Source organism: Punctularia strigosozonata (assembly GCF_000264995.1).
Source record: "Punctularia strigosozonata HHB-11173 SS5 unplaced genomic scaffold PUNSTscaffold_8, whole genome shotgun sequence".
NCBI lineage: Eukaryota > Fungi > Basidiomycota > Agaricomycetes > Corticiales > Punctulariaceae > Punctularia > Punctularia strigosozonata.
Genome location: NW_006767440.1, coordinates 493,770 through 512,657, shown reverse-complemented (window position 1 = coordinate 512,657; position 18,888 = coordinate 493,770). Strand labels below are relative to the sequence as shown.

Genomic DNA, 18,888 nt, shown 5'->3' with positions numbered 1-18,888 from the left:
CACTTGAGCGCATCCCGTCTCGTGGCGGGTCTAATTGTTCGAAGTATGCAACTCGGCCATATCGAGGCTGTGGACATCACTCTGTCGGACATATGGCCGATAGACAATCAAAAACGATTTGAACGGAGTCTGGCCAAGATGCTTCCCAATCGCTAGGCTATGGGAGGTACGTCAAGGCGGTGTGAAGCTGGTCGAGTAGGATCTCGTCAATGATAGCCTGTGGGAGGATCTGACCAGGAGAACGCAACACTTCAAGGTCGAGCAGTCGCTCGTCCAGTTCGTTGCACTCGTTGGTACGGTCCGAATACGCTATGAGGTCGTATTCGACGCATTCGGGGTCATTCCAGGGCACGACGAGCCAAAAGGCAGGGGGGCCATCTTCCCGACATGTCTGTTGATCATGAAGAAGGTCGGTCAAGGGTGGCGGGTCCGGTGACTCTGTGCCGCAGAATCGGGAGCCCAATGATATCTTGACCAAGGATGGAGCACGTATATATTGCAGCACGTTCCAGACTCGGTTCGTCGAGCCATACAATTCCAGGCTCGTCAATCGGTGCAACACAACAACATCACAAGGAGGTTCTGCAGAAGCCGGACGCCAGTCATCGTTGTAGTCTGCATGGTCGGACTGCACCACCACAAGTTTCTGAAGCGAAGGCATCGATCGGACGGCATCGGCCAGCTGGGGTCCCGTTGGGAAAGTAGTGTTGGGAACCAAACGTCTTAATTGAAGGTCCGTCAAGTTTCGAACCAAGGATTGGCAGGGTAGCATAGCCCACTTGAAGATTAAGCGGGTGAGACTCAGTTGACGGAGTTGAGGCGCATATAATCCTAAGAAGTTCGTCAGGAGTTCGAGGCGCTGGTCCGAGTACTTCAGCGAGCACGAGACGAGTTGTGGCGCAGGGGACGAGAGATGATCGACCAAGTTTCTGTGGCTCAAGCTGTGATCCAACTTGATTTCCCGGACACGCGATAAATGGCCGAGCGAGGCCACTGCGGACTGAAATATCGGTAATGCGAGGCGTTTTGAGTCTGAACAATACAACACGTGCATTTTCGCCCGAGACAAAAACAACTCAGTGAGCCACTCGGTGGTACGAGGGAGAAGTGTCCATAGTCCAGCACAGTCGAGCGCGACATCCCTGAATCGCTGACACACGTGTGAGAATGAGTGGCTCGAAGGGAAGGGTCTTCGGAGGTTGATCATGCTGTATCGGAAGATGGTGGAGAGGATTTCCGGGGGAAGCCGGGAGATGGGTGCGAGGTTGTTGCGCCGTTCACGAAGGTGGTGTACCCGAGCAAGCAAGGCTTCAATTTCCTGGTCGAGTAGTAGTCGTATCTTGTCAAGATCATTGTCTAGTGATGTATGTTCATTTACGTCGTGAAAAACCAAGAGTCTGTAGTATAAATGAGTATCCACCGCTGCCGAATTCCGGATACGGTGCCAACACTACTTACCTATGGTCAGCTTGCTCTATAGCCACAGTGTCTCCCAGGCCACTGTTCTCCATAGCCATTGCTGACTTCACGTCTACGCTTGAAGCGTCGATTCACGAGAGAGAGAGTGAATGAGTGAATGAAAGACGTTGTGCACGACGTACGCGCCGCACGGGTATGTAGCGTGTTTATGAGAAGCTGAAATTCTAACCCACAGAATCACCGGTATGGGGTTCAGAGCCTCGCGAGGTTCACGAGGAGCCTGAGGCCGTAGCATACACCAGAAGCTGAGCACCGACTGAGACTCGGATCCGCGCCGCAGCGGAGTCGCAGCGACATATGCACAGCCACTGTATGGTAGCGCTCGCCGCTATTAGCCTGGCCTTTCAACCCGGTCCCGTCATTCAGACATAATCCAGCTTCACTTGGTAGCAGAAAAGGCAGAAGGACAGAGACTACCCGTGAGCTATCATGTTGGCCGCTGCGACCTCCTTCTTCGGTCGGACGAACATTTCCGCGTCCTATAATATCGGGGGGCCATCCATCAACGTCTCTTCCAGATCCTCTACTCCTGGTCCATCAAGTTCGGGCACGGGATCTGTAACGACTACACCACTGCCTGTGGTCACAAATGCACCTACGTTTAATGTCGGGCCGTGGAAGGTGCAGGCGGCTGCGCACAAGACAACGAACAAGCGCGTGTCCGTATGGTCGTTCGACAAGCGGAGCCAGGAGATGGAGAAGCTGAGCCCGTCTGCTAAGGATCGTGTTCTGGAGGTGCTGAAGACCGAGGTAGCGTCGAGATGGTTTCCATAACGCGTATCGGGTAATAACACGTTATAACGTAGGCGCAAGCACTTGGGAGGATGCGGCATCCTTGTGTGCTAGGTACGCAATCCTAACTTGTGCAACACGTTTTCCTGCTGAAAGCAGACCTATCACGTATTTTCTTCAAGAGATGGTCGAGCCGCTCGAAGAAACTCGTAATGAGCTCGTTTTCGCGACGGAACCCGTGATATCATCCCTTCATCTATCTATACCCGGAGCGTATCGCTCGTCTCTCGTGGATCTTGACGAAGTAGAGGCAAGTCGTCGGCAAATCCGACGCACTTTCATCGTATAGTGTTCTAACGACGACCACAGATCCAGAAAGGCATCTTGCAACTCTGCAAGGGCCTATCCTTCCTGCATACCTCGGCGCGGCTCATACATTCCAACATTTCCCCAGAGAGCATACTCATCAATAATTCTGTGCGTGCTCATGCAACACTATCTAGCGGTTTGCTGTACGAAAAGTTCACAGGGCGATTGGAAAATTGGCGGATTGGGCTTGACGATACCGCTGACGAGTCCGGATGGCAACGCGACAAGATGGGAGTTTCCCACCTTCGACGGTCGAGTACCGTCCTATATCCAACGCTCATTCGATTATATGGGTAAGCCGTTTCATCCGCACTTACCCACGCCGTAGTCTGTGATGCCGACATTACCCAGCTCCAGAATACGCGTTGGACGAAGTCCTCTCTACCGATTCCGACATGTACTCCCTCGGCTGCCTCATCTTTGCCGTACACTCCAAGGGCTCTCCGCCATACAAGACGCACGGAAGCCTCAGCGGCCTACGCGACACCGCGGGCTCCTCTAGACCCATACCCGGTATCGAAAGGCTCGATCCCGATCTCCAAGGTGGCTACTACCTACATTGTTTGCCCTAAAAAATACCTATTTAGTTTGTCAGGATTGCTCGCCTCCCTCATCACCCGCCGTCCACCCCGCCCCTCGCCATCGAGTCTCCCCTCGCATTCGTTCTTCTCCTCCCTCCCCATCTCCACCCTCAATTTCCTCGACCGGTCCAACTTTGCCACCAAGTCACGCGAAGAGAAGGTCTCGTTCATGAAGGGCTTAACTAGCGTGCTCGACAAGTTTTCCGAAGGCTTGCGTGTCCGCAAGATACTGCCCTCTTTGGTCGAAGAGGTGTGTGTGTGCAGCGCATCTTCGGTGCATAGTATGCCGTTGACAAAGACCCGATCTTGCAGATGAAAGACACCCATCTCCTTCCGTATATCCTCCCGAACGTGTTTGCGATCTCGTCAGACCTGACTCCGACGCAATTTGCGACCACCGTGCTTCCCAGTCTGAAGCCGCTCTTCGCAATCAAGGAGCCGCCACAGAACATGCTCACGCTTCTGGACAATCTTTCTCTGCTTCAGGCGAAGACCGACAAGGCTGCCTTCCGCGAACGTGAGCGACTGAATGCACTTTTTTTGAAGTTGCAAGAGGGAATAACACACGTGCACAGATGTACTCCCTCTGGTGTACAATGCTCTCGAATCCGAGCACGCCATCGTACGTTGATTGTTTCTCGCCTTCACCTGGGCGGTAATCCAATGACGTGAATAGGTGCAAGAACGAGCGCTCAAGGTGGTCCCGGACCTATGTGAGACGATCGACTATGCGGAGGTGCAAGGTGTTCTGTTCCCTCGCGTCGCACTCGTCTTCACCAAAACGCGCGTGCTCTCCGTCAAAGTGGCCACGTTAAACACTTTCCTCAGTATGGTGAAGACCCTCGACCAGGTCGGTGTGCCTCTCGGAGGAGGCGATGGGGAGCTATGCTGATAAGGTCGTACTGTAGACAAGCTTGACGCAGAAACTGGTGCCTTTGTTGTCCAAGATCAGGACCAAGGAACCGGCAGTTATGGTGCGCATTGGGAGTTTATTGTGTAGCAGCCCATATTGATGGATTACGCAGACGGCGACACTGTCTGTTCAGGAAGCTATGGGTCTCAAGGTCGATCGGGAAGCCGTGGCCACCTTGGTGCTACCTCAACTGTAAGTTGGACCATTTCTGAATAGTACCGACAAGCTAACGCTGCCCTTCATAAGGTGGGCGATGTCTATGGGACCTTGTAAGCCGTAACCACTTTCAACATCTGACGCCATCTTCTGATATTTATGACACGATACGTAGTGCTCAGCCTGCCGCAATTTCAGCGCTTCATGGCCGTCATCCGTAAACTCGGTGACCGCGTGGAGAAGGAGCATATCCAGTTCCTGCGAGACTCGCAACGCACTGAGGATCATTCCACCGCGAGCACGTCCTCGAACGGCACCCCCGTGAATGGACATGCGGGGGCGCTCGATTTTGCAAGTCTCGTTAGCAGCGCCGGCAACACGCCGATCAAGGCCGATGGCTTGGTGTCATCTCCAGGGCCGTCGTCGAACGCGCCGAGTTGGGAGGACGACGTTTGGGGCAGTATATTCTCCAGCGGCGCTGATGTAAGTAGCGATTCTAGTATAATTCTGCTCGTCGTCTCACGTATTTTCGCAGACTCCCCAGGTCCAGGGTTCCGCCATTCTGCCACCCATGCAAACACAATCCACTCCTTCGTCACCGGGACCATCGGGATCCGGCGCTTCTCTCGGAGCGCGTTCCATACCCGCTCGACCACATGGAAAGCTAGGAGCCCGGCCGATCTCCTCTACTTCGCTATCCTCCAGCTCGATAACTTCACCTTCTGTGCACGCAGTCTCGAGTCCTCCCATCCCCAGGATCCAACCACTTCAACCGACGAATACCGGCGGGTTCAGCCAGCCACTAGCGCCGTCAAAGCCAAATTATAATGTAACCTTGGCGACGACTCCAAACTTCTCCGTGGCGCCTGCACCTGCACCCACCCCACCCTCCATGCCTGGACCCAACTACAACATCGCGTTGCAACCCTCACAACCAACCGGGGGTATGATGTCAATGGGAGCACTACCTATGGTAGCTTCACCACCCCCGATGTCGTCGCCGCCTCTGGTCGCATCACCACCTCCCATGAACATGAACAGCTTATTGACGCCTTCTAAGCCTGCCTCCTGGGGCTCCGGCTCTGTCAAAAAGCCGAGTGCAGACGACTGGGGTGACTTCGATCCACTGAAGTGATTGTTCGTTAATAGAGCAGTAGTACCACGCACATACATCTATGCAATGGACGTACTTTATGGATGGATCATCAACAGTCCTTCTCTATCTCGATGCCCTCCACAGCAGCCACCGCGGTTGCTTCAACCACCGTCTCGTGAGATGCCTCGGTAAACTGCGCCGGTATCTCGTCGGGATCGATATGTACTCCAAGGATGCTCCTACATAGCAAGTGTCAAAGATAGCTGACGGAATCCGGATCGAAGAATGTACCGAAGAACTGTTAAAGTGCAGTTATCAATTACATGTTCCCCCCAATACAATCACAAAGTCTCACCGATCAACGCCCCAATCTTCGACGAAACGGCGTTCGCTTCCTTACAAGATGCGCTGGCCACACCTGATGCAGTGACCTCGCATCAGTTGGCATTGCAGGGACACTGGGGCAAGCTTACATTCAGTACACCCTTCTTCGCAGGGGCAGGAGTTGACTCTATCCATGGCACGCCTCAAGGTGTCAGACACTGCAGATGTATTTGTGAGATCAGCGGCCAGGACATGCGAAGAACGAGTTTAGCTGCTCACAATGATCGAATGCCTTTGCCGCAATGCCGCCATTTTTTCCGGCAGGGTCGTAGAATATAAGCCTGAGGGCTGTCAATGAGCATTGCAATCCTCGGGGCAATCAATCGTCTACCTTGCGGGCCTTTTCCTAGACGATTCGCGGGCCTTATACTCCTTTTCGGGCACTTTGCACTCCGTCCTCAGATCGGAACCCATAGCGAACCGATTAAGGAAAGCATGCTGAGCAGCGTGGATAGCCTCGGCTGGATGTATGCCTTTCATCCTCATCAGATCAACGGCAGCTTTGTCCACATCGATCCACATTCCGGTCGTCTCTCTCTCCCAAGGAGGGGTGTCCAAATCTACAGCATCGATGATAGTCCGATTGCGCATCTTGAAGTAGCCAAACACGATCGTCTTCAGCTCGACGCGCCCGTAGTATCCGAACTGAGGCGAATTCTTGATCTCCCGAATACGGTAAGTCTTGACTGCGTCAATGTTGGTGAAATCTCTGGGTTCGGTGACCCAATTGACGTCCGCACGGACGAGCTTCGCCAACTTCGAGTCGTGGCTGACTTCCTTGACAAGGAATGTATGACCCTGATGCATAAAGACAGCGCCTTCGTAGATCTCGAAGAGAGCGCGGGATAGCTCCACTTCTTCCAATATCCTCGCCGTCGACTTCGTAACGTCAACTACGGCATATTTCTCCTCTTCCGCACCACGAATAGCAATGTGGCTGGGAGGGAATGGAAGGAACTTCGGGTGAGGGTGATACCAACCGTCCTTGTCTTTCTCGAGCCGCTCTTCGCATACTGCGGCAGTGAGTGGACCGAAGTACTTGCTGTCCTCCAGGGTAAGCGGCATCTCGTAGCTGGCGCACTGAAGATGAGCTTCCAAGATAACCTTGCTGTCTAAGTCAATTAAGAGCTCTCCGGTTGGCTTGTTAAAGAGATCATCCGGGTTGTTCACATAGTGTTGATCGACAGGGTACGCTTCCGCGACGAGAACCGCGAGCGAGTCTCGAGCTCTTCTCCCAGCACGACCTGCTTGTTGTCGCTGTCGCAACGAGCGTTCATAAAACCTTCAACACGAGAGCACGAAAACCACTCACAAAGCTTGCCAGGCTCAGAGGAAAACCGAGCATGATCACACAATCCAGTACGCCGATATCGACCCCTAATTCCAACGCATTTGTGGCGACGATGCCAAGCAACTTCCCGGAGAACGCTTCCCGTTCGATCTTGCGACGATCCTAGTAACGAAAATAATAAAACAGTCAGACGGAGATGACGTCGCATGCATTATATCGCTGCATACATGCGGCGAATAACCTAGGTTGCGTGTCAGATCGCGCAAATTCTGAACAAGGGTATGAACTTACCACCCCGGTACGACATTACCCGGTCGAGGACGTCTAGTCTTCCTTCGGCACTGAGCTCCGTCCTTATGGTTTTCATCGCCTGACATATGCTTCAACTCTCGCCCATTTTATGTATTGGTGAACCTACCAACTCGCACATTTTCCGTATCTATTTTGCGGAATCACCCGCCTTATGAGCATACGCTCCAAGGCAAAGTAAATCAAAGACGCACTTTGCAGAAAAGGATCACCCTGATACCTCGCTTCATCAAATATCGCATCAAGCCCGTCGCTTCCGTGAGTACGCTCCGCTTGCCTAAGGTTGGATCCATGGAATCGATCGGAGGCGGGTCCCAGATAATGAAGTCTTTCTTGCCAGATGGGGCTCCATCTTCGGTTATCTCTTCCACTTCCTATCACTCAAAAAGGTGAGATGAGGTATGATAAGGGAGCGAACGGTACATACTTCGATGCCAAACATGTTCCTCATATGTACGCCTGGTTTCGTGATGGTGGCGCTGCAGGAGACGAAAAGTGTCCATCGATCTATCACAGAGTTGTCCATTCACATTGCTGAGGTGTGCACAAGTGGAACCTACTGCCGACGGCCGCGCATATCCTTCGTAAACGCCTTATGATCATAGCGACGTGACTGTGTTCACGGGTCAGTCCCGGGCATACATTCTTCCGTTCTCTCAGACACCTACCTCCCGAAGAGCGCGGAGTAGTAATGCAATTCATCTACAGCAACGAGTTTCAAGTTCTTGAGGAAACTTTCGCAGCTCGTCAACAATTTATCACCAAGTCGCCAAATATCACAGAGCGTACCGTCGCCACATCTCCTCGTGCGGTAGAATCGAGGTATGCAACATGTCCTGATCCCAGAGTCAGGCTCTCCTAGGTGCATGACTGACCACACGCGTACGAAGTTCGTAAAGATGACAGAGGCATGTTCTCGAACCCCTGGAATGCATAAATCAGCATAAGCCGTGGATCCGCACTGATGACAATCACGCACATCGCCGCTGCTCTTGTGACGTATCGCCGTCGTATGTGGCGACCTGGTACGCGTAGCTCGAGTGCTGTAGTAGGCAAAGGTACCATAGTGCACACCTGAACGTGCTCCAGTCCAGGACACGCGACCAGCAATTGTTCTAGCGCCGCGCGTTGATCTTGAGCCAAGGCCTGTACCCCTATCAGCAATGCAGTCCGATGCAGTCGCACGATCACAGCGGCTCCTCACCTTTGTTGGATACACGAAGATAGCAGTCGCGTCCGGGTCCTCTTCCAAGAACCGCAACGTAGGGACCTGCAAAGATGGATTAGGTTGGCAGGTCGATATCGAGAGAAGATGACTTGACAATACCTGATATATCACACTCTTCCCAGACGCGGTGCTCGTTGAAACAATAACATGCTTCTTTTGTGCGAGAGCATTGATAGCGTCAGCTTGGTGGGTGTACAGGCTGGTGATGTTACGCGAGTCACAGAGAGCCTGCAGTATGGTTTCTGATAGTGGAGGATCCAGTGTCCCTGTGAGACGGGAGAAAGAATTCAATACTCATGACGCGTACGCATGGAACGTAGACGCACCTATTTGACCCTGTTTCTCTGCGAACGTTCGCCGATCTACAATCTGGTCCTTGTACCAGCTCTCCAGGCTTAACTCAGTAAGGACGGAATCAATACTTGGACGATCTTTCGACTCCGGCACGCCATCCGCCACCGTAGCATCAGCAGGAAATGGTTCAGTATTCTTGGTCGCGGAGGCCGGGTTAACCGGTATGTGGTCCCTTGCTGCGGATTGCAAAAGGACAACGGGATCCTCGCCTTCAGGTGTGGCAGACATCAATCTAGGAAGGAGGCAGTGAGTTATTGAGATACCGCTTCTCCCAAAAACGCCAAAGCTTACTCCTCGACGGCGTTCTTGAATCGTTCGTTACGTTTCTCGATCAGTTTCTTCATGGCTGCCGGTGTTAGAGACGGAGGTAAGGTATAGGCAAATCTAGAGACATGACCATGAGGACGATAAAGATCTCTCGCACTGCCCGTACGCACGGATTCTCCGTCTTCTTTCCCCGGACGTTCTCATTGAACTCGAGGACAAGGACATGTTCACCTTCATCCACGTATCCACCTACTTCAACGTCTGATACGCCCGCGGCGGAGCCAGCTTGGGAACATGACCCTTCGGAGGACATGTAGCCTCCACCTGAAGCGAATGCCGAATAGTCCGGGGATCTCTCCCGCCGAGGTTGTTGGGAATCCGCGTGAATCCGTAGTTCGTTCTGAGGGATGTATGCAAACTTGACCAAGTCGGGAAGAAGCGCCCTTGGGATAAGTCAAATTCGGATGGACAAGTTACGCATAGCTCGCTGATGAACGTACTTCAACTCCGCAACTTTTGTCATATCTAAGGGTCTTGACGTCGTAGTCAGTATCGACTCAATCTTCCGACTGTCGGAGGTAACATACTGTTTCAGTAAGCCTTCCACTGACTTGCGCACTCCGGGAAACGTAGTCGCAAGGTGTTTCCTTGACGAACAAAACGCGAGTACCGTATTGAGCGCCTGTCCATCATTCAGTACATTGTTCGATGGCGGTGGCGGGCGGCGTACCTTAAAGACCTGAAACAGCGGCGGCGGCGGCGGCGTTAGCGTTAGCTGTTGTTCTCATCCTGGCTCTCTTCAGCAAGGGGCAAGCTCTTACTTTGAACAACTGCGACCTTTGATCAGAATGCAGGCATTCCGCATGCAAAGCTCCCTCACCCATTGAAAGTAAGGTGGCCACGCAGCGACCTGAAGGTCTGCGTGTTCACGCTTCTCGGCTGCTTTCTTGGACGTACTTGTACGGGCCTTCTTAGGGGTACTCGGTGTCACCTCACCTCCGGTGGCGTCCCTTTTCTTTCGAACAATTCGTTGTGGTTGGTCCATGGTATCTTCCGATACTCAAGATCGGGTTCTACAATGGTGGGTTGTGCAATGTGAAGCAAGGACGCGTTCAACCATCTAATGGGCGTGACTCTCGGGAGATATGTGACGTACCGCGAGGTGCTGCGCGGTGGCGATAATAGAGAGCTTCCAGTTTCGATATATATCGAGATTTTGATATTCTATGGCCAAAAATGCGGGCCAAATCGCACGATGTGAAAATAAATTCTCGATATATATCGATTTTGGAAGCTCTCTAATTCCCAGTCCTTGACCTTGTTCTCCTTGGGCTCTTGCGATGTCGGAATGCCAGCACCGTTGCTATTTGCCCCAGTGGGCCCTCGCTATTTGCGATGCGGTTAACGGAGATGCCGCTTTTGTTGAGTGCTAGTCGACTCGAACGCTACGGACAACAAGGCCATCGCTCGCGACAATGGGTCAGGGCAGAAATGCAGTCCATCGATATCAAAGTGCTCATCCTTCCCGGATATCATGGCGGGCCCTGGATACAGATCTTCAGCAGGTATAAGAAATCCTACTCGGATCTGTGTTCTACGGCGTCTCCAGCTCTTAAACCTTCCGTCCGCTCTTCGACCTAGGCCGGCCCTCCGCATCGCCCTCCATAGCACCGCAGGCTCTGTGCTCCTCCACTTCGCTCGCGCACCGTCTCGACCCCAGCACGTAGCGAGAACACGATGCCGATAGCCCGCAATCCGTGGATTGTACCGGACGAGGATGACGACGACGAGCAGGGCCGGTTCATACACCCCCGCGATCGCCCCCACGATATAGCATTTGACGTAGATCCGGTGACACACGCGGTAATCCCCCGTACCCGGTCCAGCTGGAATCGCTTTCTGAAGCCATTGAAGAGTGCGCTGCGGTGCACGCCCTGCTGCGTGTCCTCACGTTCGCTGTGCACCTGCGGGCGCTACGACGGGTGTGACTGCCCGGGCCGTAATGGCCCGTCTGACTCGAAATGGCCCGACCCAAATCGCCAGTTCGCGCCGCCTGTGCCAGACTGGGCCCATACTCCAGGTATGGCGTGGGCTGTCTATTCATGCAGTTTTCTAGGACGACATACTTAAATCCAGCTCTTTCCTCCTTCTCCTCTTCTAGTGACCCCTCAAATCATGCCTTGGACTACCAGGAATCCGCCTTCCCCGTCTCGCCGTCCACAAGTTGTCGTGCCTGCGACCCCGGCCCCCTCCTTTATCCCAGTCATGACTCCAGCAATGGCGCAGACACCCTTGGCGCCTATCACAACCCCGGCAGGCACGTGGACCCCCTTCCCGGCTCTCGTGCCGACGCCTATCGTCCAAGCCCCCGCCTGCGGCGCGTTGACCCCGGTCTCGATGATCGGGCATACGATCCACAATCCGACGACTCCAGGCTCATGGACATGGCACCCGCATCCGCTTCCCCACCCATCCATCCCTGCGCCCGTATTCTGGAGTAACATACCCGGAACGCCCTTCGCCGCGCCGATACCCGTCACCCCCGCCATTCCCCCTACCATCCTCCTAACGGGCGGCCATCCTCTGCCTGGCACGGTCCCGCAGTGGTTGCCCCCCGCCTGGCCCCCCACCAGCGTGCCCGATCCCGTCCGCCCTGTGGTTAACCCGCACGTCATCCCCAGCCCGGCGGACGCGTACACCCCGCAGCTCATGTGGGACCTAGCACAGATGCCAAGCATGGCGAGGCGCCTTACAGGCAACCACATCTACAAGTCGCTGGGAAAGATGGAGAATGAGCAAGTCGTGTGGCCCAAGACCGAGACCGTGCACATCACTACGTGGTTCACCGGGCGCACCGATTGGGGTCCAATCGTAGCGAGGAACTCCAAGGGGGTCACCGTGGGCAACCTGCTATGGGCTATCTACACGTACTTCCAAGAGAAGATCACTTCGGTAAGTGCTTGTGTTAACCATTTGGGCCAGGTGGCTTATAGCATCATGCTGTCGCAGGAGGACTTGGACACGTTGGACCGACACGTTGGGCCGGATGCAAGGACTACCATTCAAGCTGCGATGGTAGAGCGATGTTGCAGGGCGGAATCCGGTGGGCTACCTGAATATGAATGGGCCCAAGGGATTCGACGCGTAGATTGTCTCAGCGTCGCCGGCGGCCGGATATGGTGGGGCGTCTATCTGAACTTGAATACCAGCCCTGGGCGGTGGTATTTGCACCTCTCGACGCTTCCGAAAGCGGGCCGATGATAATGTCTTCACGAATTACAACATGATTTTCACCGACGACTAACGTTAGCTATCATAGGCCCTAGATAATACCCTGCTAATGTATGATACCTTTATGGCTGCTCGGTCTGAATACACGTCGTAGCGCTTCGCACACTAACAAGGCGGATGTGACAATGACATGGTGACTTCACGTTCTCGTCACGCTCATCCTTCGCGCTTGCTGCCAGAACTGCCTGCCACACCTCACGGCATATTCACAGTATACCCTACCAGCTCGATCCTCTGGGAGCTTGATCAACCCGCCGCTACCATGAATCCTACGGCCGCTCGCCTCGTGCGGATCATCCCCCGCGCTCAGCTCCCGCCAGCAGTCCAAGCCAGCGACAGCGTCGTGCCCGCACTCACTCGGCACCCCAAGCCCGTCACCCTCATCGAGCGGCTACAGCAGCGTCAGGAAGCGCAGGGAGCGAACTGGCCGTCGAACATCCGGCTGGAACCCGAGCTCGGAAAGAGGACATTCAAGAACGTCAGGTCCGAGTACAGGGAGAAGTTCAAGAAGTTCTTGAAGGAAATCTGAGAAGGGGTAGGGGTCCTCGCTGAAGGAGGAGTGGAGAAGCCTGCGGGGGTGATTGTCGGGCACGGCCTACGCAGAAGGGCAAAGATGGCACGCGGTCAGGGCGTTCAGACGCCGTGTGGTGCAGGAGATGCATGCTCGGGGGCTGTTCGGGCACGGAAGGACTGCAAAGCTGCGGTATGATATGTATAGGGCAGCTAAGTGGTCTTGCTCGTAATCGACCTGACGTACGGAAACATATATGAATCCTCGTCGTTACTCCTCTCCGCGAGAACTGCTATAGCATGCGAATTAATATCGTTGTCCTCTACATCTACACAGATAAATGAGATAACAAATGCTTGAACCTCGAACATGACCTTCGACGTCACCGATTGCCATGAAGATCGTCAACTGCAAATCTATTCCGCCCTTTTTGCAGCGTTCTGCTTGCCTTCTCTGAACGTCCTCTCCAGCAACGCGTTGAACTCCTTCTGCTTCTGGGCATGAATTGCATGTCCCGTGTTCTCCCACTTGACGAACTCCGCCTCAGGCATGGCGCTCTTCAATTTGTCGCTGTTGCGGGGATCGACCAGGTAGTCCACATCACCAGTTACAATGACGACCTACAGTTGGCAGGGAGAAAGCGCGAACGACGTCAGACGCGAACAAGCGACGCAGGTATGGACTCCAGGACACGCACCTTTGGGATTTCCTTGGATATCTTGGCCAACCTGGACGGCGACACATAATGAGAGAGCGCCGCAAACATTTGCGAAATGTGGCCCATGAATTGTTGCGGACGCGTTATGGCTATGCGGTGCCGGTAGATCTACAAGCCCGCCAGGAGTTGAGCGCCAGCGCGTAGATAGATGCAGGGTTATTGCTTACCTCCGTCTGTACGGCTCTGTTAGTGCGCCCTTCCGGATCCTCTTCCGCAGGACTATCTAACCAGGACACGGGGAACACCATTTCGAGGATAATAGGGATTTTCTCTTCCGGGTCGGTCATGAACGTCAATCGTGCGAGCGACGACAGTCCTTTCCACTTCATTTCATCAGCGTCCTAGAATGAGCGATGCGCGTTTTGAGAACTCACTGAGGGTAAATTCGACCATGGGTGCCCACCAGGGGTCGTGACGGCCAGGGTCAGCGAGAGGATATTTTGTGGTATTCGGTAAGCGAGCTCTGGGCCGCGGTGGTCAGTATGGTTCGCGAACAACCATGTTTGATAGATACCTTGTGCAATCATGCCTCCAAGAGATATGCCAACTACATGGAGATCTCTGGGAGCCGTCCACCCGACGTACTCCAACAACACAATGATATCCTCAGCCATGTCACTCGTCCTGAATGGCACGACCACCTATTGTAAGTGCTGAGATGACACAGAGCTTAGGAGATAGTATGACAGACGTATATGGTCCACGAGGTGTTCCGCTGTTTCCGACTCCCCGGTTATCGAAGACGAGGACAGAGTACCCAGCCTGCTTGCTGAAGTAGTCCACCTGCGGCGTCCACGCAAACGAGCTGCTGTTTAACCTACAGCGAAAGTCGGGTAAGCTGAGCGTGGGGTGCTACTGAGCTGTATGTTCCACATACCCCATGATGGCCAGAATCTTCGTGTCCCCGTTACCATGTTGCTCAAAATATAGCGAATGGCTTTCGAAAGGTGACTGGTCTTCGCCTTTCTTGCTCCGTATCTTCGTGACAGGGCAGAGCCCCTTTCGGACACATGTCGTAGGATCGAATATGCTGCGTAGCTCTGGCGGCGATGTAGCCATGCTATAACAAGTTCACCGTGGTGGGCGGCAAAGATGGCACGGATTGCTGCCAGTGACTCGTGGGTTACTCCGGCTATATGAGATCACCGACCTCACCGGAGTATGCGGGTCGCGTTTGTGGCGCGCCACATGCGCTAGCGTCTTTGTCGTTTGGTTTTCGTTCGTTCTTCATCTGTCTTTTGCCCACACCAAGTCAGCTCAATTGGGACAAAATTGGCGCGTAGACATGGATAGAGTCAACCATAGGTTAACATTTTCGTATGCTGTTGTGCTCGAATTTCACCTTATCGCCACATCCCAGATCAGAAGTCCTCCCTTGGAATCTGCCATTCGCGACTCGCAACACGGAGAGGCACCGCATCGATCGTGAGATCGAGAGTACGCTTGAAAAGCTACGCGAACTACGAGGACGTCGCAACGAGCTGGCACCTATCTTTCGTCTCTCCTCCGATGTCCTATCCATCATCTTCCGGTACAGCGTATCCCGTCTGAAGTCACCATTCTCTTTCCCTTCCAGCCATGCCTTCTCGCACGTATGCCAACACTGGCGAAGTGTCGCCCTTGATACCGCCGCTCTCTGGACGCTACTCCCTCGTGCTACTCAACCACTCACTGAGTTGTTTTTGTCGCGGTCTGGTGGTCACTCGTTATATTTCTCTGACGCAGGCCGCCTGAAATATCCAACTCACGGATCTACGAAGACCACCCTCTCGCATATGGATCGCATTCGGTCAATCAAACTACTTCCTATATCTGAAGGCCGCAAACGAACACGTCTCAGACTCTCATCCGCCGCCCCACAACTCACCACATGCCTCATCATCGCTTCCTGGGACCAGCACATACGCCTTCCGGACAACTTCCTCGGGTTATACGCACCTCGGCTTCGCCACCTCACGCTCAGGCTAGTGACATTCAAATGGGATATGTTGTGCTGTCCAGCACTGGTCCAAAACTTGACGGTCCTCGAATTGGGTGCTTTGGCCGCGGCTTGTTTTCCCAGTGGACCACAGCTCGTTGCGGCTCTCAGGTCCATGCCTGCTTTGCGTACGCTTCAGCTCCAACATACGTACGACCATCACGTGTGGCTTTCGAATTCGGAGGAGAATGACCCACCAAGCGATATCGCCGTAGTGGATCAGCTACGCACCCTATCAGTGGATGGCCCAAGGGCAAGAACGTCTGAGTTATTCCGGTACATCCGCTGCCCCTCCCTTTTCTCTCTGTCGGTGGATTTCTTATCTTCGTCAGACGAAGAAGCGTCCATGATGTCTTCTTTGGCCACTTTTATGCAAGACCAGCAGACCTGTCAGGTGGGCTCCACCCCGGTATACATGCTCGTTGTCGAATGGCAACAACCCCTGCTCCATAATTACCAGCTCACGGCGTATTCAAATCGCTGGCGTGCTAGGAGGTCAAAGGCTTTGCCGCGGCGACAGGAGCAGTTGTTCAAATTCGATGGGTCGCATGTGCCAATCCTGCCCGTCGTCCGCCTCATGTGCCTCGATCGTGTCGTGACAGTTGAAATCACTCTGCCAGATGATGGTGATACTATGAAATCACCGTCGTCGATGCAGCGCGTCATGGACTTCCTCACGGAGATGTCTCAGCTCTCTTCGATTCGAAATCTCAACCTTCATTTGAAAAAGCATGGTCGCAAGATATTACATTCCCTTCTCGAGCACTGTGCTATACTGTTGATACAAAGGTATCGTGAATCAGAGAAGATGTTGAGGGTTAAGTTGGATACCGCGCTACAGACAGAGGATTGGAGGACTTGGATGGTTGACAATGACGCAGTCGTAGCCTGGGACGGAGAATTGCTGTACGTATCGCGTAGCAAAGACTCGAAGCCATTCGCGTAGACAATAGCACGCAGGTTGTATACGCGCTTTGAGTGAGCAGGGCAATGGATTTATCCAAGGACGGATAAGAAATGAAATCAAGACATGTGATAATGTCGTTCTGGTAGACTCTTGGGTTGTCCGCTCAAAGTCCCCTACCCCATCGATCATCTGGCTAGGTCAGGCTCTAGAGTCAGGAGTCCTGGGAACGTCACGGTGTTGGCAGGTTCGGAGTAGCAAAGGCGTTGCTAGACAACCATGACGGTCGGCCACGACTGTCATAAGTGTAGCTCTCGAGAGATAGTCACCAGCTCGGCGGGGTGTCAGACGACGGCTGGCGTCAAAGGGACTCAAGGAACGTTGCTACCATTTTCTTACCCGTGTCTTCTGCGAGGCCGGTGGCGGGGATCTAGCAAAAGACACGGACGACTCCTTGCGGCGCCCGACTTCCATCTGTTTTGGAGAGTGTCGATGCATGCGTATCGCTCCCGTGTCCGTTGTGCCGCGAATACCGCGGCCAGACAGGAGCACCCCTGCTAGTAGGATCGGGCAGAGTGATCCAGCCTGTCCGTCGTAATGACTGGTTTGATTTACTGCGGGTCTAGCGTCGTCCAGCGGCCAGTCGAACGTTGCGTGTATTCGCTTTATAACTATGCATTTATCGTAATGAGACAAGCCGGCCGGGCAACGGTAACCCAAGCAAAGTGCAAGTGAAGATGCAACAAGATGTGGTCGTCTTTCGAGAAGGTTAACCGTTGTCAAGTGGGGGGGATACAACAAGATGTGGTCGTCCTTCGAGAAGGTTAACCGATGTCAAGTGGGGGGGATACGACCTAACACATACGTATGTACGCCCCGGAGGTGGTCTGCGGAGTCCTCATCCTTCTTCTGACGACAGCTCCTTGTCAACTCCCCGGGTTTCGGACGGACTCAAGTCTTACCGACGGCATTTCTTCTGTATCCCCTTTTTTTGTGTTGGCGTCTTTCTTTCTGCTTTGCACGACGGTTGGGAGGGCTCGCATCGCATCCCTAGGTAGCAATGCATCGCGGTCCGCAGATATTCCTACAACAATCCCAGTGAGAAACCTATCCGGCCGGCCCGACGTTGTCGTGTTACAGCCATCGGGCGGGTTCGCAGGCCTGTCGTCGGGGGCGGGGTGGCGCTGCGTCAGGACTCGGGAGGGGATGATCGATGATCGGGAGCAAGCTTCGAGATCTGATTTCCTTTCCGTTCTTGCGTTTCGGACTCCTCTCGAGCGGGCGGGGGCGATGCGGCGGCACCGAGCTGCACAGTGGTACTTGGGGTCACGCGTCGAGTACGAATCTGATTGGGATGTTATGATGCCGTACGGATACATGCGTGCGATGCCCGCGTTATCGATTTTTTTTTCCTTCTGAGGATTGTTGGGCTGTTGCTGGATTTTCATCGTCACGGAGGCAGACAGGGGCAGTTCCTGATCTCCCTATTTCGATCGTGATCAAACGATGCAACAAGTCAATGCTGTCAGGTCGGCCGCATAAGTAGGTAAGGGGGAGGAGATACAGCTCGATCATCCAAGGAGAAATGGTTGTTGCTTTGATGCCGCTTCTCGCTCCGGCTTCAGGAGTCAGGAGGTGCAAGTCCTTTCTACCGACTCGACGTACTGAAAGTGCTTCGGTCGGAGAAGCTACTACTGCCAGAGCATTTGTGCCATCGTGATCACAGAGCCCCACGGCTGTGTGGGTCGCCGTAAAAGCAATAGATCCCGCTGGTCGGTGTTGGTGAGAGAGAAAGAGAGCGAGTGAGAAGTACCATGGGGATGATCGCACCTCAGCCACCCCTTTGGCAGACCCTAGTAAGGCGGAATCTCCCTGCGCGAAAGTCGTCCTTTGGAGGCCTCGCCGGGGCGGTACGTTCCAATTTGTTGGTACTTCCTGTCCTACCCGCTGTCCAGGCCATCCGCCGCTGGGATGTCCCGCTTTGTGCCCGGGTACATACCATGCTACCAGTGCTACGGGATCGTGAACCCACTACCTGATGCGCACTCAGCTTCGAGATTAGGATATGTAACGATGGGCATGCGCGGCAGGCGTATGCACATTCATAAACGGTAACACACGCGCTGCACGATATCCTATTTACCGCCCGAGAGGTCTTAGAGTCATACTAGCACCCGCTGCTGGGACGCTAGCACCAGGTAGGTAGGTCATATTGTGGCGCACATGGCTTGCCTCCGCTCCATCCGCCGTCCCCCCTCCAATTTCTTCAAAAAACTGATGGATATAACCTGAATCTATGAGTCAATCATCGCCAGCCGCCGTGGAGG

At 53.9% G+C, this 18,888-nt stretch overlaps 6 protein-coding genes across 6 annotated transcripts; 3 read left to right on the top strand and 3 right to left on the bottom strand.

The window, feature by feature from the left end:
• Positions 1-157: 157 nt before the first annotated feature.
• PUNSTDRAFT_135223 (uncharacterized protein) lies at positions 158-1,517 on the bottom strand (the record flags this gene model as incomplete). The annotated part of the gene is made up of 2 exons (XM_007384743.1): positions 158-1,397; positions 1,459-1,517. The coding sequence occupies 2 exons, from the start codon at positions 1,515-1,517 to the stop codon at positions 158-160; spliced, it is 1,299 nt and encodes a 432-aa protein (XP_007384805.1).
• A 391-nt stretch (positions 1,518-1,908) lies between these two features.
• On the top strand, positions 1,909-5,365 carry PUNSTDRAFT_135222 (kinase-like protein; the record flags this gene model as incomplete). The annotated part of the gene is made up of 15 exons (XM_007384742.1): positions 1,909-2,229; positions 2,286-2,325; positions 2,394-2,515; positions 2,581-2,688; positions 2,741-2,873; positions 2,932-3,123; positions 3,176-3,411; positions 3,474-3,678; positions 3,737-3,783; positions 3,838-4,011; positions 4,070-4,135; positions 4,187-4,266; positions 4,321-4,343; positions 4,406-4,713; positions 4,766-5,365. The coding sequence occupies 15 exons, from the start codon at positions 1,909-1,911 to the stop codon at positions 5,363-5,365; spliced, it is 2,655 nt and encodes an 884-aa protein (XP_007384804.1).
• Positions 5,366-5,435: 70 nt separating this feature from the next.
• On the bottom strand, positions 5,436-10,204 carry PUNSTDRAFT_135221 (P-loop containing nucleoside triphosphate hydrolase protein; the record flags this gene model as incomplete). The annotated part of the gene is made up of 28 exons (XM_007384741.1): positions 5,436-5,565; positions 5,618-5,624; positions 5,682-5,744; positions 5,800-5,868; positions 5,930-5,991; positions 6,042-6,967; positions 7,023-7,163; positions 7,229-7,242; positions 7,293-7,371; positions 7,420-7,440; positions 7,505-7,684; positions 7,738-7,817; positions 7,871-7,923; positions 7,979-8,044; positions 8,100-8,146; positions 8,197-8,234; positions 8,290-8,332; positions 8,385-8,456; positions 8,515-8,580; positions 8,638-8,804; positions 8,865-9,124; positions 9,184-9,276; positions 9,330-9,602; positions 9,660-9,692; positions 9,747-9,841; positions 9,890-9,934; positions 9,981-9,989; positions 10,040-10,204. 28 exons carry the CDS (start codon positions 10,202-10,204, stop codon positions 5,436-5,438), a joined length of 3,297 nt encoding a protein of 1,098 aa, XP_007384803.1.
• Positions 10,205-11,436: 1,232 nt separating this feature from the next.
• Positions 11,437-12,420, top strand: PUNSTDRAFT_45223 (uncharacterized protein; the record flags this gene model as incomplete). Its single annotated transcript, XM_007384740.1, has 2 exons — positions 11,437-12,111; positions 12,142-12,420. 2 exons carry the CDS (start codon positions 11,437-11,439, stop codon positions 12,418-12,420), a joined length of 954 nt encoding a protein of 317 aa, XP_007384802.1.
• Positions 12,421-12,712: 292 nt separating this feature from the next.
• PUNSTDRAFT_70013 (uncharacterized protein) lies at positions 12,713-12,979 on the top strand (the record flags this gene model as incomplete). The annotated part of the gene is made up of 1 exon (XM_007384739.1): positions 12,713-12,979. One exon carries the CDS (start codon positions 12,713-12,715, stop codon positions 12,977-12,979), a length of 267 nt encoding a protein of 88 aa, XP_007384801.1.
• A 398-nt stretch (positions 12,980-13,377) lies between these two features.
• Positions 13,378-14,738, bottom strand: PUNSTDRAFT_45222 (alpha/beta-hydrolase; the record flags this gene model as incomplete). The annotated part of the gene is made up of 6 exons (XM_007384738.1): positions 13,378-13,581; positions 13,659-13,787; positions 13,847-14,020; positions 14,054-14,303; positions 14,371-14,496; positions 14,557-14,738. 6 exons carry the CDS (start codon positions 14,736-14,738, stop codon positions 13,378-13,380), a joined length of 1,065 nt encoding a protein of 354 aa, XP_007384800.1.
• Positions 14,739-18,888: the final 4,150 nt, after the last annotated feature.